Source organism: Lemur catta, chromosome 6 (genome assembly GCF_020740605.2).
Source record: "Lemur catta isolate mLemCat1 chromosome 6, mLemCat1.pri, whole genome shotgun sequence".
NCBI classification, from domain to species: domain Eukaryota; kingdom Metazoa; phylum Chordata; class Mammalia; order Primates; family Lemuridae; genus Lemur; species Lemur catta.
In genome coordinates, this window is record NC_059133.1 from 29,337,339 (window position 1) to 29,363,386 (window position 26,048).

At 32.5% G+C, this 26,048-nt stretch overlaps 1 protein-coding gene across 1 annotated transcript in view; it reads left to right on the forward strand.

Moving 5' to 3' along the window:
- CEP290 (centrosomal protein 290) overlaps positions 1 to 26,048 on the forward strand; it is an 86,892-nt gene that overhangs the window by 52,801 nt on the left and 8,043 nt on the right. The window contains exons 35-48 of the mRNA XM_045553285.1: positions 47 to 154; positions 832 to 1,031; positions 2,912 to 3,125; positions 4,102 to 4,239; positions 5,437 to 5,658; positions 5,998 to 6,120; positions 10,363 to 10,508; positions 10,825 to 10,980; positions 16,124 to 16,247; positions 20,450 to 20,584; positions 21,704 to 21,790; positions 23,218 to 23,382; positions 23,915 to 24,037; positions 25,052 to 25,224. Of these exons, the coding sequence (XP_045409241.1) occupies positions 47 to 154; positions 832 to 1,031; positions 2,912 to 3,125; positions 4,102 to 4,239; positions 5,437 to 5,658; positions 5,998 to 6,120; positions 10,363 to 10,508; positions 10,825 to 10,980; positions 16,124 to 16,247; positions 20,450 to 20,584; positions 21,704 to 21,790; positions 23,218 to 23,382; positions 23,915 to 24,037; positions 25,052 to 25,224 (2,114 nt within the window). The remainder of the gene's footprint in view (positions 1 to 46; positions 155 to 831; positions 1,032 to 2,911; positions 3,126 to 4,101; positions 4,240 to 5,436; positions 5,659 to 5,997; positions 6,121 to 10,362; positions 10,509 to 10,824; positions 10,981 to 16,123; positions 16,248 to 20,449; positions 20,585 to 21,703; positions 21,791 to 23,217; positions 23,383 to 23,914; positions 24,038 to 25,051; positions 25,225 to 26,048) is intronic.

Consider the following 26,048-nt stretch of genomic DNA (forward strand, 5'->3'; position numbering starts at 1 on the left):
ATTCAGATAGCAATTTAAGATATAGTTTTGATTTTCTGTGAAACAGGAGCAAAGAGAAATTGTTAGGAAACATGAGGAAGACCTTCATATTCTTCATCATAAATTAGAACTACAAGCTGATAGTTCACTCAATAAATTCAAACAAACAGCTTGGGTAAGATTCTAAGAACTTTGTTCAATTCTTTATTGATTTTTGATAGCATATAATTTAAAATTCATCTCTCTTCTCTTTTTTTTTAGAGTAGAAGCCACCCTATCTTTTTTGTTGCCAAAATAATCTTCTGAAAATGCAGCTCTGATCATTCTTCTCCCTAGACCCAAATCCTTCAGTAGGTCACCACTGCCCATAAAATTATATTTACACTCGTTAGCCATACAGAGTCTTTCATGAACCTACCTGTCTTTCTTTTCAAATTCTACTCATTTAAGCTTACCCATATTTAAGTGCTTTCCATCTTTTGAATTCAGCTGATAATTGCCTCCTTTGATCATTCTGTTGTGTTGTGTGAAATGACCTGTCTTTTGTCTCTTAATGAGCAACCTTAGCATTTTTGAGCTTAATTTAGTCAACATTTATTGACCCTCTAATACATGTAGACATTTTGCTAGAAATTGGGAATACCAAGAGTAAGTTCTCTATTTCCTATCTTTTTTTAATGCCAATAAGAATGAGCTTGAATCCTGCCTTCTTTAAGCCTTCATTGCCTGTTAAATCACTAAATTTTAGATTAGATATTATATATTGATCATTTGAGGAACCAAATTAAAATTATAGAATAAGTACAGCATTGAATTATATATGCCCATTGCTAATATATTCATATTTCATAGGATTTAATAAAACAGTCTCCCACTCCAGTTCCTACCAACAAGCATTTTGTTCGTCTGGCTGAGATGGAACAGACAGTAGCAGAACAAGATGACTCTCTCTCCTCACTTTTGGTCAAACTAAAGAAAGTATCACAAGATTTAGAGAGACAAAGAGAAATCACTGAATTAAAAGTCAAAGAATTTGAAAATGTCAAATTACGGTGAGTCGTAGAAATGTATTGTAAAAATAGGCAAATGATAATAATGATATAATGAAGATACAACATGAGCATTTGCTGTGTCAAGTACTAGTCTAAGACCTTTATGTATATTACCTTATTTTTATTTTCAGGACTACTTATGACATATGTTATTGATTTCCCCATTTTTTAGATAGGAAACTGCCTCAGGATTGCTCAGTAGCATGCCTAGTAAGAGATGGGAAAGCCATAATTTGAAACTAGTCAGTCTGACTCAAAAAGTAATACAGATTCTTCTCCAGAATCTTGTTTTTAACCTCTTTGAGCTTCCATTTCATTATCTTTAAAATGAAAGTGACTTACCCTGGCTCTCTCAGGGGGTTATGTGAAGGTCAAGTAGAACTGTATATGAAAGTAATTTGAAAGCTGTAAAGTAACATACAAACATAAAACTTTTATTTACACACCTCTATCAGTGTCTTGCACATAATAGAGGCTTAATAAATGTTTGTTGAATGAAAAATTCATTATTTTCTGTATTAATTTATAGTGACAGTAACATGTGCACAGCATTTCCTATATTAGAGATTCTAAACATTGTTCAGCCAGTTTATCAGAACATAGATTTTAAACCTAAAATAGGTTTGTAGTTATGCAGATTCTAATCATTGTAGAATTATCTCTCTGGGCCTCAATTTTCTTATCTGAAAAAAATGAGAAAGTTGAACTACTTATAATTACATTCCAGCTCTGAAGTATCTGTGAGACCCTTTGATTCATTACTTATCCAAGATGGCTCTGACAAAATTAACACCATTTTTGCTTTGTTAAGGAGTTTATTTTGTACCTTACTATGTCATTTTAGCCCAAATTATACTTGTATTCTCTGTATGCACATTGTGTGCATATTTTAATGTCTTATGAAATTATATATTTCTGTGATTTCTTTAGAAAAACCTGATATTTTCAAAATTTGATTAACTATTTAAAGTTAGATTTAAGTTTTACTAAAAGCATCAAGTCCCAAAGACTTTAACATTTGTTCATGGCTTAACACAATCTTCCTCTCATTGGTCAGAGTTTAATAATTTGAATCACAATACAGATGCAGTGTCTGTATGTACAATGAACTAGATATAATTCATTTTATCAGACATTAATACTGAATGAGTAGTAGTATTAATTGAATTAACCAAGTCTAGTGATGGTATCCACTTCCATATATATACTATAGATACAATACTAGTGAATTTGAACTATAAACAAGTTAATAATACATGTGATTTCTGTGAAAGTTTATATTTTGTCTTTGCAGCATGTCAATTTACGGTGGTAGTTCTCAAATATAGGGGTTAATTTTGTCCTCTTTCCCCTTCTAGGGGACATATAGCAATGTCTGGAGGCATTTTTGATTTTCATGGCTAGGGAATACTACTGGCATCTAGTGGGTAGAAGCAGGAGATGCTACTAAATATCCTACAATGCACAGTACACAGGACAACATCCCCAACAACAAAGAATTATTTAGGCAAAAATGTTAATAGTACAATGGTTGAGAAACCATGATAATGGAGGAAGTAGTCACATCTTGCAGGAGCCATAACATTTGAAGTGCTGTTTTATTCATTCTCTATATGCTATTTGACTAGAGCCACAAAATAACTTGATGAGATTGTTGCCAAAAGTAGTAGGTAGAAACTAGAAGAAAAATTTCTATTTTATGTTAAGTTTAAGAGTAGTTAAGTGGAATAAGGAATTTTTCTTTTAGATTAGATTTGGATGTCTGCATCAAGATTTACATTGTAAGGATACATAGGACTGAACATTTACTCTTTGTGAAATTTGTATTAATCAAGGTATTAATTGCAACAACCACCGATATATATGTTTGTTTACATTAGGCTTCAAGAAAACCATGCAGATGAACTGAAAACAGTAAAAGCAGAAGTAGAGGATTTAAGGTGTCTTCTGGGCCAGGCCCAAAAGGAGTCACAGAGTTTAAAATCTGAACTTCAGGCTCAAAAAGAAGCAAATTCGAGAGCTCCAACAACTACAATGAGAAATCTAGTAGAACGGCTAAAGAACCAATTGTCCTTGAAAGAGAAACAACAGAAAGTAAGGAGTAACAGAAAATTATAAACATTTAGGAAAAATATGTGATATTTTTATTTTTATAAGCAATATTGCTAGAATCCTTTTAGAGAAGATTTGTAAATTTATAAAAGATAGTACAAATCTGTTTTAATAAAAAATATGAGCTTTGTCTTATGCTGTTAAGCAGAGTCTTTCAAGACAGTTCTTTCAAATAGCCTCAATAAGTGCTGTTTTTCACTGTAAATATAATCCATCTTTATCTTTTCATGTTGTCATCAATCTGATTTGTGGATTATCTATAGGAAATGAGAGGAAATCTTAATTATTGTATGTCTTTTTCTACTGAGATTTTGTGCTACTGAGGCTATTTTGACCAGTTGAACAATTTCAGACAATTTGGGGGATTGAGAGGGAGATATGATAATGAGAAGGACAGATTAAAGAAGAGGGTAACAGAGAATCTCTTAGTTTTGTGGAAAGGACTAGGTCAGTGGATTATCTGATTTATTAGGTTTTTTGTTTATCTCATATTTGATATACTCAAATTGTTTTAGAAAGTGCTGCTCTTTTTCTATACTAGCTCATGAAATTTATTGGTAAATTTTAAGCTTTTTTAGTCTATAACTTTCCTTGTCTACTTAAATTCTATTAATTTGACATGGAAGGATGTACTAAGAAGTAATTTAAATATCTAACCTTGGATATTTGAAAACAAAACATGTCTGATTTTTGTAATACAGATTGCTTGATTTGGTGCTGGATTCTCAAAAACATTAAGATTTTGAACTCTTACATTCAATTTGGAAAGAATTGAGTATAATTACTAAAGAAAATGTATTTGAAAAAGTCGGGTTGTTAATTTGTGAATTATGTTTGATTAAACACAGAGTATTTTAGGAAAATAGCAGAAAGTAATAAAGCTTATTTTTTATATTATACATTCCTCATATAAACTTTCAATTTTTATTAAAAAAATCATATATGTTGTAATTTGTAGGCACTTAGTCGAGCACTTTTGGAACTCCGGGCAGAAATGACAGCAGCTGCTGAAGAACGTATTATTTCTGCAACTTCCCAGAAAGAAGCACAACTCAACATTCAACAAGTTGTTGACCGACATACTAGAGAACTAAAGGTAAACATCAACACATGCATTAATGTATTAATAAAATTTTTGATAATTCCTATTGGAAGAGAATTCACTTTGATATATAGTAATTTTGCTGGTGAATACAGAATTTATAAGGAATTATTGGTGGATAGATATATTTACATACTCACGTTTTTGAATAATAAGTATCTTTATGGTACTCAGATATTGATTATCATCTTGGGGACTAGGAAGAATAGACCATTATGAGCTGCTCTTCCTAATAGAATTAAATTTAAGAAACATTTACTTAGGATTTTATTTTAAATACTTTTTTTTAGAGCAGTTTTAGATTCAGAGCAAAACTGAGAGGAAGATACAGAGATTTCCCATATATCCCCCGCACAGGCATAGCTTCTTCCATTATCAATATCCCCTTCTAGAGTGGTACATGTGTTACCATTTATGAGCCTGTGCTGACACATCATAATCACCCAAAGTCCAAGTTTACATTAGATTTATCTCTTGGTGTTGTATATTCTGTGGGTTTAGATAAATGTATAGTGTTCTGTATCCATCATTACAGTATCATAAAGAATAGTGTCACTACTTAAAAATCCTCTGAGCTCCTCCTGTTCATTCCTTCTCACCCTGCCAAAATCTGGGGAACCAGTGGTCTTATTAGTCTTTCCATAGTTTTGCCTTTTCCAGAATATCTTGTAGTTGGAATCACACAGTTTGTTTCCCATCACTGTCACTGTGTAGGACAGCTAGGAATTCCTTTCTGGTGGCTAATATATACTGTCCAGTATTGCAAGTTATCTTTTCATTCTTTATAAAGTAGATTAGAAACTACTTCAAATTAGAGATTTTGTTTTATACTACTCTTATGCTCATAGTGCTTAAAATATTGCTATGCATATTGATATGTACTTGTTTCTTTAATTAATTCAGCCATAACAAAACATTTACATATTTGATCAAATTTTGTTTCTGGGCATTTGTTGAAGAATTGCTTTAACTATTTTATTATTATTTTTTCTTGAAGTAGACTTTTTTCATTTGGCATGAGCATGAAAGAATACATGTAGTTTGTGGAGTTTTTTTCCTTGTGTACCTAAAAATTTAGATTGAAATTTTCTTTTTATTAAGTACTAATGGTATACTTTCTGTTTTATGTTGTTTTTGTTATTGATACATGATAAAGATTAATGAATAAGACTTTTCTTTATCTCTTATTAGTCACAAATTGAAGATTTAAGTGAAAATCTTTTAAAATTGAAAGAAGCTCTTAAAACAAGTAAAAATAGAGAAAACTCACTAACTGATAATTTGAATGACTTAAACAATGAACTGCAAAAAAACCAAAAAGCCTATAATAAAATACTTAGAGAGAAAGATGGAATTGATCAAGAGAATGCTGAACTGAAAAGGCAAATCAAAAGACTAGCCAGTGGATTACAGGTAATTTTATATTTAATTCTGATAATGCCTTTGATTTATAAAATATAGGCAGTAGTTTATTCCTGCTTTATAATTTTGTCTATGGTATTTACTAAAACTGGTTTTCAAATCTCTTTGATTAATGTAACTAATTCCTGGAGTGACCTTTATTGTGTTTATAGTTCTAGAGTAGCATACTTTATTAAAATGCAGAGGCAGCTACCAGGTTAACCTATGTATTAGGAGTACATTTAGAAAGTATGGTCAGCAATAGCCTCAGAAAGGTTTTATAATTGGATTATTGTATATTTTGTTTGATATTTGTTTATAAGATATAAAGATAACGTCTTAACTTTTCAGGGCAAACCTTTGATAGATAATAAACAAAGTTTAATTGAAGAACTACAAAAGAAAGTAAAAAAACTAGAAAGCCAACTGGAAAGAAAAGTGGATGAAGTAGACATAAAACCTATAAAAGAAAAGGTATGTGAAGAAACATACTAATTAATATATTTTAGATAGTGATAGAGTAAGTTAAATAAGTAGTTGATGAACAGATAATACACTATATTAATTTGAAGACCTGATACACACTGTAAGTGGTACTGGATAACACAGAGAAGTCTACAACAAGTTTCTGTCCTTTAGGAATTTACAGTCTACTTGAGGAGACACCTATAGTGCAACTCTTATTTGGAAATTACATCATCTCCGTGTCATCTTTCTGACATTAGAATACCTCCAGAGTCCCTTCTCACCTTACATATCCAGCTCTATTTATCATCTTTCCCCAATGTAATCATTTACATAAACTGGGCCTTTGGCCTTTGGGACAGAAAGCAGGGCATTTTAAGACTTCTGCTTTGACCCAAGTGTGTCCAATTTGTCCTTCAGTAGACTAGGCTGCTATTTCAGGGTAAACAAAATGTTTTGTAATACATTAAGTATTTGCAGTTATAACCAATAATCAATCTGTTCATAATTTCTGTAATGTGAGAAAAATTGCTTGAAATTTTACAGTTAATAGTAAAATGTTTGGCAATAAAATTTATTGATAATCAGAAGAACCCCCCAAAAAGTAAAATTGGCTAAAATGCCTGTAATTAAATTTGTTATGAACAATAAACTGGAAATAACTTGTTGATAATACTGAAAGTATCAAAAGTGACCTGGGAAGTGTTGGTGTTAGTAGTAATAGTTGCCCCTGAAGAAAATCACTATGAAGGAGCTATGGTTAGGAAAAATTTGTATTATAAAATTTACCCAGAAAATATTCAATATCTATAAAATAATTTCAATAACATGAAAACAGAAAATTGTCTTTAATGGTACTGAATAGAAAGTAGGTAATGGAATTCATATGTTTTCATAGAGTATACTCCAAAAAATATGTTCCCTATGAAAATTCATCAATATCAGTAAAATTTTGATGAAAATATTTGCACTTGTATGCATGAAGTCATGCTTGCTGTAAGAGCTTTGCTGGTGAAAATGGCAAGATCAATATGTCCTTATTCCTCTGGATTGCTGTCTTTGCTTCCTCCTTAATTGGGGATAGGCCTAATCCTTGGATACCTGTTCCTAATCTGATTCCTGTCAGAATACTTTAAGAGCCTTGTAGTTTTGCTAGGATTCCTAACCTAAGTGACTCAGTTTATTCCTCCTTAAAATGGATATAATACTATCTGTATTTCCAATTTCTGAAGATTATATTACAATCAAATGAAACAATATGTGGAAGTCTTTCATGAGCCATCAAGTCCATACCAGTATAAGATACTACTAACAAGAAAAAGAAAGAGAACACAGAGGACAGCACCAATATTAAAATCTATATCCAGGAATCTAGTGAGAATATTTTTTCAGATTCTACAGTGCTTGGGCATTTATAATTTATACTCAAAGAATGCTCTCATATTTAGTATTTGGAAATTTTTCTCTGCAAAAAATGCCCGTAGCCTACCTATATATTAAATAAGATAACAAAACCCACTACCATACCTTGTATTCTTTTCTACATAGCATTTAGTACTGTCCAGATGTACTAGATATTTACTTATCTGTATGCTTATCTTTTTTTTTGTTCTTATTAGACTGTAAGCTTTAATGACAGGAACTTTGCCTGTTTTTGTTCATTGCTGTATTCCCAGTGCCTAGAACAGTCCCTGGCACATGTAAATGCTCAGTATTTCTTGAGTGAATGAAAATTTTAAAATGCTGTATTATTTTGAAATATACATAAGAGGATTTTGGTACAGAAAATATGAAAAGAGAACTTCTGTCCCTATCCTATCTTCTCCCCTCTTTTCCCTCAGTCTAGAACATACCCACAGTGACATTGCCTTTGTTTTCTGTTCATTTTTAAATTCAGCCTTGCTTCCCTCAGTCTTAATTTAACAGGTAATGTTAGGTGGGATAGAATTGCCCCATCCCAACAAAGCACTCTGCTGCAGGATTATTTACCTATGTAACTTATGACTCCAACTAGTATTTACATTTCTGGGAGTACAAATAAGGTTAAAAAATTGACCAGTATTATCGAGTATTGGAGAAAATAGTTTCCAGTATTGGAGAAGTTAGTTTTGATATGGCAACTAATCTTAGTTGGGAATTTGACTTTAAACCATAGTTCTTAACTCTTTCAGACCAAACATTCCCTTTTATCATAAATATAATGTTTCATAATATTCTCTTTACTATTCCAAATGATAGTCATAGGTAATATAAACGACCTACTTAACATAATTTAGAAAATATCATTGTAAATGTCCTAAGTGAAATATATAGGAGGAACATAAAAGGAAAATAACTTAAAATAATAAAAATATTTATCTACTATTCATATTTCAATATGTAAATGCTTTGGCACGACTACAGTAGAAAACAAAATGAACTAGTTATGTGCTTGCACCTTTACATGGCATTAATGTGAATCTAAAGCTAAAAATGTAGACTGATGCAAATATGTTCTATAGACAACTCATATGTCATGACAGTAGTACCATTTGTAATTTGATTTCTAAAATGGTGAACAGGCCAGGCGCCACCCCTGGCGCATGCCTGTAGTCCTAGCACTTTGGGAAACCAAGGTGGGAGGATTGCTTGAGGCTAGGAGTTTGAGACCAATGTGAGCAACATAGCAAAATCCTGTCTCTACAAAAAAAAAATTAGCCAGTGTGGTGGCCTGTGTTTGTAATCCCAGCTACTTGGGAGACTGACACAGGAGGATCCCTTGAGCCCAGGAGTTTGAGGTTGTAGTGAGCTATGATGACACCACTGCACTCGACCCTGTCTCAAAAAAAAAAAAAAAGGTAAACAGTTGTTGGTACAGTTCTCAGCAAAACAGTGTCTACAGGCTTCCCTTTCATAAGACCATTGTATTCCTATAAAATTTAGTATATAGTAAAACCATGAAAAAATAGCTTGATGTTAATAGGTGGAATGGAGATAAGTTCTTAGCTCAGACCATTGTGAGCAGAATTTTTAAGTGTGTGAACATCCAGTAGGATGTTTGAAAGTTGTTCAGTGAAAGGGACTATTCTACATTACATAGGCTTTCTTTGGCTCCTTTATCACAATTATAACAAACCATGACAGCCCTGAAATATCCTAATTCTCTTCTCTTTTTTTTTTCCTTAAGCATTTATTGTCAGCGTACTACAAAATATATTTAGATTTTTCCTGTTTTGTTATCTATATTTTGCTCCTTTTTCTCTCAGTTTACCCAACCAACCAACATAAACTAGATTGTAAGATTCATGAAGATACGGTTTTTCATCTGATTTATTCATTGCTTCTATTCCTAGTGCCTTGAGTAGTACTTGATATGTGCTTAGCACGAAATAAATATCTGTTGAATGAGTGAAGTAATGTGCATTGGCGACTTGAAGGGGCTCTGATGCTAGGAGACTATCACGGGGTAACAGATTGAGGGGTTGGTCATTTATACTTGAGAGTCTTTGTTAGAAGCTTACCTTAGTCATGATAGTCTATTTTAGAATATTTATTTAAAAACTCTTTAAGGGTGTTTGCATTAGTCAAAATTATCCCCCAGAATTTTATCTATCATGTGATAGAACAAAATGTACTCTTAGACTGAAAGGCATTTTAGCCAATAGCTTGGCATGCCTAAAAATTCTAGAAATTATACAGGTTGAACATCTCTAATCCAAAAATCCATAATCCATAATGCTCCAAAATCTAATATTTTTTGAGCACCAAGGTGATACCACAAGTAGAAAATTCTACATCTGACCTCATATGATGAGTTGCAGTCAAAACTTTGTTTCATGTATAAAATTACTAAAAATATTGTATAAAATTACCTTTGGTTATGTGCATAAGGTGTATATGAAACATAAATGAATTTTGTGTTTAGACTTGGGTCCTGTCTCCAAGGTAACTCATTATGTATATGTGAATATTTCAAAACCCCCAAAAATGTGAAATTTGAAACACTGCTGGTTCCAAACATTTCAGATAAGGCATATTCAACCTGTGTAGCTAAATGAACCTATTTATATTACAAGGGCTGTCTGGAAACTATACAGCTATTGTTAATATAATGAGAGAATGGTTACATGGCTGAATACTTTCCAGACAGCTCTCGTGTCGTCTAGGAAGTATTGGTTTACCATTTCTCTGGGTAAATTGTAATTGATAAGTTTTAAAAGGAAATTAAAAATAATATTGGTAATTTTCTATCTCCTTTGTTATTGTTCACAGAGTGCTAGAGAAGAATTAATTAGGTGGGAAGAAGGTAAAAAATGGCAAACCAAAATGGAAGGAATTCGAAACAAGTTGAAAGAGAAAGAGGGGGAAGTCTGCACTCTAACAAAGCAGTTGAATACTTTGAAGGACCTTTTTGCAAAGTGTGTTAAAATTTCATTGTAGAAGAAATTTTGTGTAAAGTCCTTTATTGACCTGGAAGTTATGTAATTTTATCATAGTTATGAGACATTTTCCAGTTTAAATGATCATTTATTATCTACTTTTTATTTTCTTTAAAATGTGCTTTAAATATATTTTAACAATTATAAATGGGGTTTCCTGTGATTTTGATGTAAGTTAGTTCATAACAAATACAGAATGATGTAATTATCATATATTAGTCTAGTAATGGGTAAGCAGTTGAACAAGTTAAACAATGAATGGTATATATTCATGATTCTGTATTAAATTCCACAGAGCTGATAAAGAGAAACTTACTTTGCAGAGGAAGCTAAAAACAACTGGCATGACTGTTGATCAAGTTATGGGAGTACGAGCTTTGGAGTCAGAAAAAGAGTTGGAAGAATTAAAGAAGAGAAATCTTGACTTAGAAAATGAGATATTGTATATGAGGTAAGCTATTACATGGAAATGTGCTACCTGTTACAGTGAAGAAAAAACTGGTTGACCCATAGAAATGTAAGTAATAAATGTGTGGTGTTTTAAGCTTGGGTTGTTTCTCTTTTCCCATGTGAGTTGAGATAGTCCTAATTCTTTGTATGCCAACTAAGTTTGGGTTATATTCCTGAGCTCCTAAATAAGATGTTGTGAGACTCTGGGTCTTCTTTAAATTCTATGGAAAATGTAGATATTTTTGTTTTAGCATGCAGTCGGTCTAATTAGGTTCAGGCTGCAAGTTTCAGTCTCCTTTCTATGGGCTATTGTGCCAATATCAGTTCCATTTTCAACGTCTTTACAGTACTATTTGGATCTGTTGTGCCTATGCACATCTCAATTGATGATCTGGTATGTGGGCTATGTTCTGTTAGTTCTGTTCTCAAAAACTCTGGTACTCTGATTAGGATCAGATACATACATGTGCAGCCCAGAAGTTCATAAACAACTTTATAGGCTCCCTTTCTTGAGCTTTGTGATCACTGTTTGTGATCTCTCTATGCTATACTCTGTTTCCCTAGGGCAGGGTATAGAACCTTTTCATGTTGGAAGACCTCATTAATTTAGCTGTAATCAAATAAAGCTGCATTCAAGAAACTACAATTAGGTATAATTAAAAATGTACATTATTTTGTAAAAATCTAACTACTGTGTACTTAATTTCAAAAAATGAAAACTATTTCTTAATTTTAAAGTTAACTAACCTTTTAATAACTTTGTTGTGTCTACTTTTTGTTGGAAAGCGTTTGAATACTTAGTTACAGCATGGAGGTCCCCAGTTTCAGTTGATCCTCTAGATGGATATGAGTCATTTGTGACCTTCAGGGCATCTTGATTTGGGTTAGGTAGGAGAATGTAGATTTGCAGCAATAAGTGGTTGAAAACCAAGAAAGCACTTTTTGGGCATGTTGCCGAAGACATGGGTATTCTACTGCACTTTTCCATATTTCAATTGGATCTTTCTTAGCATCAAACAATGACTTTAAAATTGTCTACTTTTAGCTCAGTCAATTCCATCTATAGTTCTTTAGGTGTATTAGTGGTTCCAACTAGGTGAGGCTGAAATGCTAATTTGAGTTTGATGTCTTGATTCTCAAAGTCAGTGAACCTTTCATTGTATTCTCCAATTAATAGGTCTATAACAGCTGCCTATTCTTCACATGATTCATATATATCATCCTGCTCATCATTGACCTTTGCTAACTGAGGAAAATGTTCATCCAAAACTTCTTTTTGATGAAAAAGTGTTTTGAAAAAAGATAGCTTTTTTTGAAATGCTTAGATTTTTTTGCCACATATCATATAGACTTAGTTTTACCTTGCAAAGAAGTATTCAAGTTGTTTTGATTTGACATATCACACAGAAATGCTACATTCCTATAGAAATCTTCTTTCAATAATTCACATTGCTGATTCTTTTCTTCCTGAAATTTAACTATGTGTTCTCACAGAGATAAAATTTTGGCTAACACCTGTCCCTGTGATAGCCCACACCCTTTAGAATGATATGGCAAACCCACACTGAATACCTCATCACTCAACTTGAGCATGTTATGAAACTCAGGATGCCAAGTTGCATTTGCATGAATATAGTTAACAATGCTTATAACTTGTTGCAAAGTGTCAATTAAAATAGTAGCTTTAGCACAGAGATTTTGCTGATGTAATATAGCAATGAAAATAAATGAGCGCGTCTGGATCTGTTAATAGTTTATCTGTGTAATAATTCCCTCATGTTTTCTTGTCACAGAAGGTGCACTGTCTGTACATACACTCACTAAATTTACCAAATTCAGTCTAACTTCACAACATTTATCTTGTAAGTTGTTGAAGAAGTCTATTCCCTATGTTTTGTACACAAGAGTGCCCAAAGCAAGTAACTCTTTATAGCAAAGAAAATCTTCTGTTATGAGCTGAGTGAAATATAAAACCTGTACCCAGTCAGTGATATCAGTTGATTCATCCAAAGCAATTGAATAATCTATATTTTCCTTTTGAAATATTGCATAAAATTGTTCTGTTAAGTTGAAGGCTAATTCATGCTGTCGATCAGTTATGGTTCTCCTTGAAAGAGGCAGTTGTTTGTATTTTGAAATGTCATCGGGGTGTAAGCACCCTACAACTTCAGTAAAAGCACCCTACAACTTCGACAATGCATTCTTTCACAATTTCCACATCACTGAATGGCTTCTCTTTTTTCCCAAGTATATAGGGTACTTTATGAGTTACTTCAGTGGCATTATTTCCAGGTCTTATTGCTGCTTGAAAGAATTGTCCTTGCTTTTGCTTTTCATCTTTTAATTTCTGCAATACAACCTTTCTCGCCTCTCCCTCTAATTTAAAATATTTGCAGTCCTTATGAGTGTTATAATTCTGATCAGCACTGAGTGTCTTTAATGTTGATATTACAGCATCACAAAGCAAGCAAATCTTCTTATCTTAAGCAGAAACAATATTGCAATTCCTAATCCTCATTAAAAAATCTGTTTTCTTCCTTCAACATTGTCTTGGTCTTCTTTGACATGACAGGCTGTTAGAATTAAAAAATATTGTCAAGCTATGCAACTATTCACAAATTCCACTTCAGATAGAAACACAGTGCACCATTGTCAAAAGCTGGTAACAGACTGGACCCCTATAAACTCTCACCAACCAGCCTCGTACAGTAGTGGCTCCAGTCAGGTGAGGGAAGTTAGAACTAAATCATGAGCATAGCAGCTTTCAATTTAGCCCTTATGGCTTACTCATATTCTAGTTGTGCTGGTCAATCTGGGAGGATTATTTCCTTGAAGGTTTCTTTATTCTTTAGTATTTTAAATATGTTCATTTTAAAAATAAAAATATAAAAGATGAACAAAAATGTATTAATAAAAATAAAAGGATTTGTTCTGTAATATTTGGATCCAGTCAAAAGGCCGCACTTAAGGACCTAGAAGGCTGCAGGTTCCCCACCCCTGCCCTAAGGCTTCTCATTTTGGTACTTTGGACAGAAATCTGAGGCTTTAGTTATCCAGTTATACTGTGTACTTTAGCAGTTCCAGGTTTCTGCAGCCAAGCAAGCAACAGGAGGGCAGAAAGAAGGGAAACAAAACTACTTTCACCCTGCCCACTTCGTAATACAGTGCTGCTAATTGGAGAAGATCCCCTTCCCTAAAAATACTAGCTCCTATATGGGCTCCCATTACAGCCTCTGTTACCACCTCCATGGGATTGCTTGAGGTTTGGGTATGAGAGAATGGTTAGAAGAAAAAAAATGAGTTATTTTCATATTCTCTGTAAATGTTAGAAGATTCCTTTCTCCTTACTTGAGCTAGAACTATAAGGCATTTCTGGAGTGCTTGCTCTCAGCGCAGACACCCACTTTCAAGTTTCAAATAATGTGGTATTCTGGCCAGGTAGTAACAAAAGAAAAGAAAAGAAAAGAGGAGAGGGGAAGGGAGGGGAGAGGAGAGGAGAGGAGAGGAGAGAAGAAAAGGTAAATTCATCACCTGTTTGGTGATACTTCAAATTCTGGTATCCCATCCCAATCTGCCTTCTACTGTTTACTTTTCTAAATCTTGAAATAGCTGTTCCATGCAGTTGGTAGAACAAGATTGACTGTGTTTACTCCATTGTGCCTGGAATCAGCACCCACCCACCTCCTATTCTCTGCCCCATATGATTTCCTATCAGAGCCTTTGAGATTTGTTTTTGTTTTTTTTTTTTCCTGTCCCTTTCCAAGCTGTATCTTCTGATAAGTCATGGTTATGAAAAGCAAAATATAATCATGTCCTAACAACAAAAAATAAAATCATTTAATTTTCTGTTTTATTCATTTCTTCCAAGATAAGCTTAGGTTAGTTTTATGTAATTTGTTGTGTCTTCTAAGTGCTTACACACAATCTATAATCATGTTAATGATCATTGTCAAGGGCTGGTACCTACGTATAATATTTGGATATAAAGATATTTACCCTTCATAAATTTATAATTCTTTTTTCTATTAATCTTCAAAAATTACCATTAGTCCTTCCACATTAATGTCTTCTGTTGTATCAGTATGAATGTAATGTGAACATATGAAGTTGAACTTCTTTAAGGAACACTCTCAGGAGTTTCTAAGCTACATTCTATCCCCTTTCCTTCTAAATTTTTGTTTGTTAAATTCTTTAGAATTTTCCTTGATAGGGAAGGAAAAAATGATTGAGGAATTTCTCTTTCTCTTGACATACAGTTACTGTCTGGTCCCAGTAGTGAATCTTTCCCTTTCTTGTTTTTCTTGGTCTAAACATATGTTCAAAACAAAACCCTTTTATTCTCTTTTGCAGTTTTCACAAGGATCAAATCATTTTAGTTGAAACCTAATACTTTTAGAGGCTCTTTTTTTCCTCTAATAATGTGTTAATAATGGAGAAGACTTTATAGAACAGATTGAATTTTTTGTCTAGAATTCTGAATTCAAGAAGTTTGAATTTCTGAATTTTTTGAATCAGATTCAGATAATAAATGGAGGAAGGACATATCAAAAAGGAGAACCCTAGCAGAGACATAGAGGCAAGAGTAAATGCTACATGTGTGGGTAAAAGTGGGTTTATTTGCCTAAGTAAAGGTAGACTCCTGGACAATAAGGTTGGATAGATGTGGCTGTGCCAGACTAGGGAGGGTCTTACAGGCCAAGCAGATGATTTTAGGCTTAAAGTGATAGATTATTATCTGGAACCATTAAGAGCTTTTTTAGATCCTTGAACTTCTTGAGAAAGACATGTATATTATGCAATTATTATATAATGTTTTAAAAATAGTGGATATTTTAGTTTAACTATCTTACGTAATTCCATATAAATAGATGCATGTTCTCTTAAAATGTTAATGTATTTCAGTAAATCAAAATACACTTTTTAACTCAAAGTAAAAGGAGCCCTTTAGTGAATGCACTAGAGGATTATTTTATAATATAAATCATGGTGTCCTAATTTATGTTTTATAAAGTTTAGCAGTTTTGAAGAATTTAAAATTAACACAGTGGTAAATACATTGCATTTTTCTTTCTTTCTTTTTAAATATAGTAAAAAGGGAAAAGTTGAAGTTTGCATAGTAAAGAGTCTGTGGTTGTTGTTCATAGGACCCACCAAGCTCTTCCTCGAGATTCTGTTGTAGAAGATTTGCGTTTACAAAATAGATACCTCCAAGAAAAACTTCATGCTTTAGAAAAACAGTTTTCAAAGGATACATATTCTAGGCCTTCAGTAAGTGTACATGTTTTCTTTCTTTTTTCTATTTTTAAATACATAAAAGTGAAATCAGCTTCTTTATTTATCTGGCCACAAACATTAGATCCCTCTCATTAATATTAATATAATAAATTCAACTTTTATTTTTACTAGATAGTGATTTATAACTTCTAACTTAGCCGTAAATTTAAGATTTTTAAGCTTTGCATAAAACTTTTACAAATGATTTCTAGAAATTTTAAATGTAGTTATAAAATTTGCTATGACAGGAGCATACAGTTAAATAGGAAAATATGCACTGTTCCTATTCAAATATGTATATTTCTAGTTTATAAAAATTAATCATTACTGTAGAATTATTTGTTGGATATTATTTTAAATATCTAGTGTATATATTAATATTTTGTTACTATTTTTCTTTTTATGTTTCTTCTTTTTCTTCTACTTCAAGGAGAATCAAGTATGTGACACAACTATGCTTTCTATCCTTATTACCTGTATTAATAAATATAGGCATAATATTTTTCACAAAAAAGAACACTTCATTCGGGGACAACAACAAAAAAATGTATAACAATGCTCAGAATTAAAAATGGGAAAGGGATAGACGCCAGTAACAATTTACATCATTGGGTACCTAGAAATCTTTTATGGCATTACCATAATGAAGAAAAACACAAAGCAGAAGAGGTTGTAGATCCTACTGAGTTAATTATATCTGAGGAGACAAGACTAAACAATAAATCAAGTCCGTTTAGGTCAACTAATGGTACCTTGGCAGATTTTAGCTCCAGTTTTAAAAATGAACCAGATTGTAAGGTTGAAAATTAATCAAGAATATTGTAAAAATAATAAAGAGGAACATAAAAATGAGGAAGAGAATAAGATAGGCAAGAGTGAAAAAGGAAAGGGACACACAGCTGAAGATGTGAGTCACAACATGGATTCAGAAGAATATGCTGTGGAGGACCATGATTATGCCACAGTTGCTGACGCAGTGAATCAGTGTCCTGAGCATGATGTACAGGCATATTGGTCCAGCCAAGAAATGAAATGTCCCTGGCTTGAATATATGGCAGTCCTTTATTTCTTTGTTAACTGATTTCTTATAGTAAGTAGTATGCCTACATATATAGTGCATATGGGGAAAAAAGTGTATAGGATTCATAAAAATTATTAACTATTGACCCTCCGTAAGCCCTAATTTTTGACTAGTTTCTACAAAAATTAGCGGTTGCACATTTACTAGTTTAGTTTAAGTACTCACTTTTTTATCATTGGTGTTCACTTAAAGAGTATTATATTAGATAAATTAATAGCAAAAATAAGACACTTTAGAGGTATTTGTTTTGCCTTAGAAATTTCTAATTTAGCCTGCTATATTTACAAGTAAAGGCTCACTACAGTGAATAATACCAGTGAAATTTTGTTACAATGTTGTGCAACATCCTAAGATATGTAGCAAGTTCGTTTGGTGGTCTTTTTGTCATGTTTTATAATAGATACCTTTTTTAATAATGAGAAAAGGGAAGTTACATGTATCGCTATCTATGCTGTGTTGGGCTCTGTGTCTATGTATATTTCTGACAATACTTTGCAGAATATTATTCCTATTTTATATAGGAGGCTTGGAGAGTAAGTGCATCTCTAGTGATCATGAAGCTACAGAATTAGCATTTAAATCCAGGTCTAACTCTACAGTTTATGAACTTTCCATGTACACAGTAGTTTTGGTCAGTTTACATTGAAATACCAAATAAAAAAGTTCATTCTTAATTGAATTCAAATAGCATTCATCTTTTTTTCCTCATCCTTCCCACCTCAGGATTTCAGTCACCTAAATCTTCAAAATATCAACTAAAATCAAATATCTATATGTTATAAGAAAGTAGATGAAAGTGATTTAATTCTTATTTCTTTATTCAGGTTCATAATGCTTTTTTTCCCACTTAATAATAAATAAGGGAGAATTTGAAACTTCCACTCTGTGTTATCTGTAACTCCATCCCCTAAGGATTTAATTTCAAGCAATTTATGCCTTTTAACCAGATTCTTCTGTAAAACAGTTTGGAAGTCCCACGAAGTTCATTATACAAGAATTCTGTTTATATTATCATAGAATAGTTTCATTGGAATTTGTTTTTCAGAAATTTGGAAAATCACAACAAATATCTTTAATTTTATTTTCTGAAAATAGAAGGGAAAAAGTGATTCATAAGTGCATCCATGACCACAGAGTAGGTCTACAGAAAAATAAATAAATAACAAATAAATACATAAATAAAATTGCATCCATATTGTTGTGAAAAGTGTGTTAAAAAATATCCTCGTGAGATCTTCATCATATAGAATTACTCCCTTTTGTAAGTGGTACTTAATACATTTTTTATCTCTCCATCCTTAGTACTCATAAGGGATTATCATTTGTTGAATCAAATAGCTACCACAGACAGAAGAGAGGAAGTTAGGGAGGCAGAAAAGCTCAGGGACAGGGAATTACAGATTTCCACACCTGAAGAGACCTAAAAAAATAATCCTGTAGAGTGCCTTCATTTATAAGATACAAAAACTGACAACTTTGTAAATGGCAGAATTTGCCTAGTGTAAACCTCACAGTAGTTGAATCAGAATGTATACGTGGGTTGTCTGAATGAGTGGAAACTTACTTCTGTTGTTTAGAGACATCAACAGAAGTATCTGTCTTTTCCTTGCCACTACATATGTGCATGTTCACACACGTTCCCTCAAACAAAAATCAGGTGGACACATGCACCTAGACATTCTGCCAGTGTTCCGTTGTTACATGCCTCAGGTCAGAATATGCCTCAGGTGTCTGTCTGTAATTTCTTTTCTGTGGTCTATTTTGTGATTACTTTTACTAAATTTTATCTAAGAAAATATTTGTATGTGTTTCTTTACTTTTTTTTTAACATAAGGGTGTATGTATCAGAACTATAATGTAAAATATTTAACCTACTGGTAATTCAAAAGATGTTATAGAGCCATGTATAATATATAATAGGTATATTTAATAATATATTTAAGTACTATAGTGTTGGTAAAGTTTTTGACTTTATAGCCCATACAGCCAGTAGAGAGAGAAAGGGGTGGGGGAGGAAAAACTAAAGTCATGCTAAGTAATTTTACAAAAGTATTTCATATGATGCTTTTAGCAGTCCTATGAGGTATGTAGTATTCTACCCAATGCATAGAAAAAAATAATCAGGCACAGATTTTTCTTTCAAATAACATATACTTTAAAATAAGAAGTAAAAATGAACATAAATAATAACCCGAGGTAGATTCATGTCAAGAGAAATGCAAATATACTGTTAATGGATTTCAGAGGAGGGAACAATTATGTTAGCTCAAAGAATAAGGAAAAGCTTTCTGAAGCTTTTCTGAAGCTTTTTCTGAAGAATTGAGGCAGTTCTTTTTGTTGTAGTCAAAAACACATAGTATATTAGTTTACTATGGCTGTCATAACAGAGTACTGCAGATTTAGTAGGTTAAACAACAGAAGTTTATGGTCTCATAGTTCTGGAGGCTAGAAGTCCAAAATCAAGGTCTTAGCAGGGTTGGTTCCTTCTGAAGGCTGTGAGGGAAAGATCTTTCCAAAGCCTGTCTCCTTGGCTTATAGATGGCCATCTTTTCCCTGTCTCTTCACATCGTCTTTCGTCTGTGCATGTCTCTGTGTCCAAATTCTCAAATTCTTCCTTTTGATAAGGAAACCAATCATATTGGATTAGGGTTCACCATAATGACCTCATTTTAAGTTGATCACCTCTGTAAAGACCCTGTTACCAAATAAGGTCACATTCTGAGGTACTGGGAGTTACAACTTTAACATAGGAATTCAGTGGTGGTGGACACAATTCAACCCAGAACAGGTAACAATCATACTTTATTTTGGACTAGCAAAACCACCATAAATTAGTTTAACCACTCTGAGATTATATATTAAGCCTATGTGTGGACATTATTTAGCCATGCTTGACTTTGCTATCTATTTTAATCAAAATAAATGACATTACCTTTTCTCATGAAAGTTTTATATTCTAATTTTTATTTTTGGCTTTCTCTAGAGCTCTCCAATTTTCTCATATTCCTTTGAGAGAAAAGTTCCCTTTTGACATAGTGTTTTCTTACCCAGTATGTCTTTTGTGGTTTTTTATTTATTAAACTTTAAAAACATTCCTAATTTCATTTTCCTGAAGACTTCAGAAATAGAGTCAGATGATCATTGTCAAAGAGAACAGGAGCTTCAGAGGGAAAACTTGAAGTTATCATCTGAAAATATTGAACTGAAATTTCAGCTTGAACAAGCACATAAAGATTTGCCAAGATTAAAGGTAAACTTAAATGTTTATACAGTTAGGAATTCTAAGCCTGAAATTTCTTCCCCCTGCCTTAGTTGTTATGTTTACTTATATTACCTTATGAAGAAAAGAAATAAAAAATGCATATTCATAAAATAGCATGGTGGTGTTATACTTTGTACATTTGCTCATTTTTTATTTGTTGAGGGTCTACTTTGATACTAGGTGCTGAGAAGCAGCAGTCAAAAAGAATCCTTTCGCTCGTAGAACTTATGTTCTAGTGGAGAAGACTGGTAATAAACAAGTAAACAAGTCAGATATATAGTATGTCAGCTGATGTTAATGATGAGAAAAATAAAGCATGATTGATGTGAAGGGTGTGGAGGGAGGAGGGGTATGATTTAAAAGGAGATAGTAAGGGAGGGCTTCCTTAATAAGATGATTTATGAACAGAGACCTTGGGGAAAGGTAAGGAAATGGGTCATATAGGTACTACAAGAAGAGTCCCAGACAAGAGAAACACCAAGTTAAAATCCCCTGAGGTGGGAGGATACTTGGTGTATTTCATTAACAGTTGTCACACGTTAAAAATATTAGGATAATTTTTTATTTTAGAAATTTTACTTTATTTTGATATTAAGTTTTTTAGCATTGGTTTTCCAAATCTTACTTAAGGGAATCTTTTGTTTTCTTGGCTAGCTAATTGTTTCAGTTTTATATTCTATTATGGGATATTAGCAGTCTATTAATTCCACTGGTGTGATATAATTAAATTATTTCCTGCTTCTCATTCTGACTTTTACACTGATAGAACAAGTGTTAAAAGTTCAATTGTCTTTTTCTCTCTACTGCTCGGATAGGGATCTACATGTGTAATTTAGGGAACAGTTAAAATCAGAGTTCTAAATTTATATTGTATACTAAGGCAATAATGTAGAAAGTATTTCTTGACATTTCATTTAGAAAATTTTCTTGTATTAATTTAACACATGTCTTAGTTCAAAATCTTCCTTGCTGATCTAGAGACCTAGATCAGCAGTTTTTTAGTTTGGCTATACAGTTGAAGAGGATGATAGTTCATATGGATTGTTTGCCTTTCCTTTTCAATACCTGTAGCTGTGTTAAATTGTTACCTTTGCTTTTATCTTTTAGAATCAAGTAAGCGATTTGAAGGAAATGTGTGAATTCCTTAAAAAAGGAAAAGCAGAAGTTGAGCGGAAACTTGGTCATGTTAGAGGGGTAAGTATGTGAGAATATGCAATACATTTGTTTTGGTTTCAGAAGCAATAAGCCAGAAATGAAAAGTTTAGATATACCGTGACAGTAGTAATATGCCTTCACTAAGTGCCTTCTAGTTACAAATTTTATTGTGCTGCATCCATAATGTAAAACATCATTAAACTTTTCTCTGTGTCTCAAGTTAATGTATTTTATCATCTTTTATAACTGACATCCTTTTTATTTTACTTGGACTACACATCATCTCTCTTTTCATTGCATATCCCTCTGCAACTTGACAACATTTAACTTCCAGGAGTCCTTCTGTTCATTGAGGTAACTGCTAACTGCTCTCCATGGTCCAATTCTACCATTTCAAAACTATTTTTTTGAGATATCCACAACAACTTCTTGATATAATGTTTTATAAATGTTTGCCCATTTTCTTTTGTATTCTGGTATTTTTCTTCCCATGTTATTGTATATGTCCTTTGTATAAAGAATAAATGCTACTTATGAGGCCAAGGCCAAAGATTTAAGCTCCTGTTGATTTCATGTTGGTCAGTGGCACAAATGGAAGCAATCATAATGCAAGAATTCATTCTGGTCATAATTAAATGTATGATAGATTCAGTGAAGAGTGTTATTAGAAAAGTATTTAGAAAAAATATCTTGCTGACAGCAGCATTTGTTTCATAAGTGAAAATATATGTGTTAATTTGACCTTTTCTATGTAAGTTAATTATGAAAATATACCCCATATACTAAAGTGATATAAAAGTTTGTATATCAGGGTTTTTCATTGCAAAGTATGAATACTAACTAAAATTTTAAAAATTAGGCATACTATTTTATGCAATTGTTAAAAACTTTTTATTTTAAATAATAAGCAGTTAAACTAATTAACTGGTTACCCATCTCTGTTAATAATCTTTATGCAAGATTTTTTATTTCAGATGTCTCTTCTACTTATTTTGGACAGAAACTGAATTTCTAAGCAATAGCTATTCTTAGAGAAAATTGCCTTTATTATACTGCAATTAAAATTTGATTACTTGTGAGCTCTTTAAAGACACAATTTCTCTTTTGTGGTTTTATTCCATATAAAGAAAACTCTGGTATACTGGAGAGAACATTAGCTAAATAGAATATTTAGATTTATTCATTTTTATCAGACACCAAGGCTAGACTAAGCTATTATTATTAGCTGCATGATTTTAGGAATATCACATTCTCTAAGTCTTGGTTTTCTTCTATGTAAAGTAAAAGTTATAATTCCTATATGATAGGGTTCTTTTAAGGTTGAATTGAATTAACACATCTTTGGCATCAAATATTGGGAATTATTAATAATGAATATAATAATGAGCTTGTCTTATTGTTGGTACTTTATGTTATAGTCTCTAAAATATTTGACCGAATTCAAAAGTTAACATATTCTTTTGTAGTCTGGTAGAAGTGGAAAGACAATCCCAGAACTAGAAAAAACTATTGGCTTAATGAAAAAAGTAGTTGAAAAAGTCCAAAGAGAAAATGAACAGTTGAAAAAAGCATCAGGAATACTGACCAATGAAAAAATGGCTAATATTGAGCTGGAAAATGAAAAGTTGAAGGTAATTTTTTTAATGTGATCATTTTTATGGGAATATTTTAGTTTTAACTTTTATTAATTTTTAGGAAAATTTTAAATATAGTACATAAAATGGCTTTAACAGATGAAGTACATATTTTATACATATAAAAAAAACTTATGATAGCCAGGGCTAAAGGTTTACAGAGTAGCTCCATTTAATCTTCCTTAAAATAATAAGCATAGATTAATTACCTGTGTATGTTTTTAGAAATATTGATATCTAAACCCCGATCCCTGAAATTGATTTATTTCTTTGAGTGAGACCTAACATAGGTGTTGTATTGGGGTTTTTTATCGTTTTCTTAAGTAAACAACTCATTTGATGTGTAGCCAATGTTGGGAATTTCCATTCTAGATGACCAACGTTCAAGGGAAGACTTTAATTTTAATCATATCAAATATGGTCTCTAAAACTACTGTGAAGTAAGTTTTGCAAGTTTAGAAGATAATATTTTATTTTATTTCTTTGTTTTGATAATATGTAGTTTTTGTTTTTTGGTTTTTATTACTAGGCTGAATTAGAAAAACTTAAAGTTCATTTTGGACGTCAGTTGAGCATGCACTATGAGTCCAAGGCCAAAGGCACAGAGAAAGTTGTTGCTGAAAATGAAAGGCTTCGTAAAGAACTTAAAAAAGTATGACTTTTATGACTGAGATTGTAATTATTTGTTTTTATTTTAATTAATACCTCTTAGAAAAACTGAAAGTAGATCCTTGATGAGAGTGTCTATTCAAAGTAGACATTAAGAGATTTATGAATTGTGTTTTTATGCCTACTATTATCACATTCTTTCACCAAGAGGGGTATTGATAGTAAAAAAATTAATATATTTAGAGGCAGTATAATATAGAAGCCAATCAGCCTAGATTCAGTTCCTAGTTCTGTAATTTAGTAGCCATGGGAGCTAGGGAGAGAGCAACTTAACCCCTCTCTATCCCTTAATTGCCTCATCTGTAAAATTGGAAATAATAAGTATGCCTATCTCACAGAGCTGCTGTAGGGTTTGAGTTCATGTTTGGGCACATGACTTAGAACAATGCCTAATATATAGTAAGGAGCATATGAAACTGTCTTAGAACAGTTTCTTTCTATTTAAATAGCAAAATGTATTCCTTGCTACAAATGGGTGTTGTTATTTATATGGATGATCCAGTGAATAAATTTAAATTAATACTTTAAACTAGTTAGGATAGTATCTGTATATATTTTGAGGCCAGAGCGATACTGTGCTTTCAATGTGGGTGTTTAATAGTAGAAATAATCTGTGTTACTTACACATAGTTTTGGCTTATAGCTAGGTCTATTAGGAAGTCAAAACAAAGCATCTTTTAAAGTGTAAAGATGTAGTTTATCCCATTATTCAAAAAAATATTATATGGGAACAAAATGACAAATTTAAAGTAACCACTAGAGTAAAAGGCTTGTAAATATATTTCTCTGACCTCATTTACTGTTGTTGTTCTAATTAATATGATCATATTACTGTTTTAAAGGAAGGGAAACTTTGAATTTATTGAAATTCTGATCAGCATTTAGAACTCCAGATTATTTTTTGTTTTCCAATTTGTAATGATAATTTCAAATACTTTGCATCTGTGAGAACAGTATTATATTTTGTCATAATATACTAATTAGTTTTTAATGATAGGAAACTGAAGCTGCAGAGAAATTGCGGATAGCCAAGAATAATTTAGAGATATTAAATGAGAAGATGACAGTTCAACTGGAAGAAACTGGCAAGAGATTACAGTTTGCAGAAAGTAGAGGTCCACAGCTTGAAGGTGCGGACAGCAAAAGCTGGAAATCAATTGTTGTTACAAGGTAGGAGAAGATGGTTTAAAACTTGTACAAAGTTTAATCAGTTCTAATTCTGGCATTATTGTTTTAAAAGATGACACTATTCTGAATAACCTAGTTTTTTCCTCATGAAAAGTTTGTTTATTTGTTTTAACATAATGCTCACTTTTTTCTGTTTTAGCATTGCGAATCTCTTTCTTCCTTAAAATGTTTTTGTTTGGGTGGCAGGGCATGGGACGGAGCAGAACTGGGCCTGCGCTAAGTTGTTGGAGCTACGTGTGCATCCTGCAGCTGCCTTCAGCTTTGAGCATGGCCTGATGCTGCCCACCTTCTCCTGGGTGCTGCTTTTCTCCAACTGCAATCTCAGCTTCTTTGTATTAATTTTCTACCACAAGTATGAGCCAGGAATAATGGAGCTGTCTTGTCACGAACCGTGGCATACTAGATCTGGGCTGTGCTGCAATGCTTTTGGAATTATATCCTGGGCAACTGTCTTTTCAGATAGCCCCGATAGATGAATTCAGCAGCAGCTTTAGTATCTTACTGGCCTCTGCTTTCTGGTACTTGATTTTCTCCCACCCCATGAACCTTTTCTACAAGAATGTGGAATTTCTGTCTGTGAAACTAATCTTTGTGGCTATGAAAGAGGTAGTCATAGTTTATGTGTGAACATTCATGTGTCCATTGCCACAGTCACCACGGGTGGTTCATCGTGACTATAATGAGTCGGTAAAAAGCTCTGGGGTCATTCTCATTCCCAATTTTAAGTAGGTACTTCAAGGACTCTGGAATCCAGTGCCCAGTGGGATCCTGCCCGTGTCCTTTCTCATTAAAACCATCCTGGATGA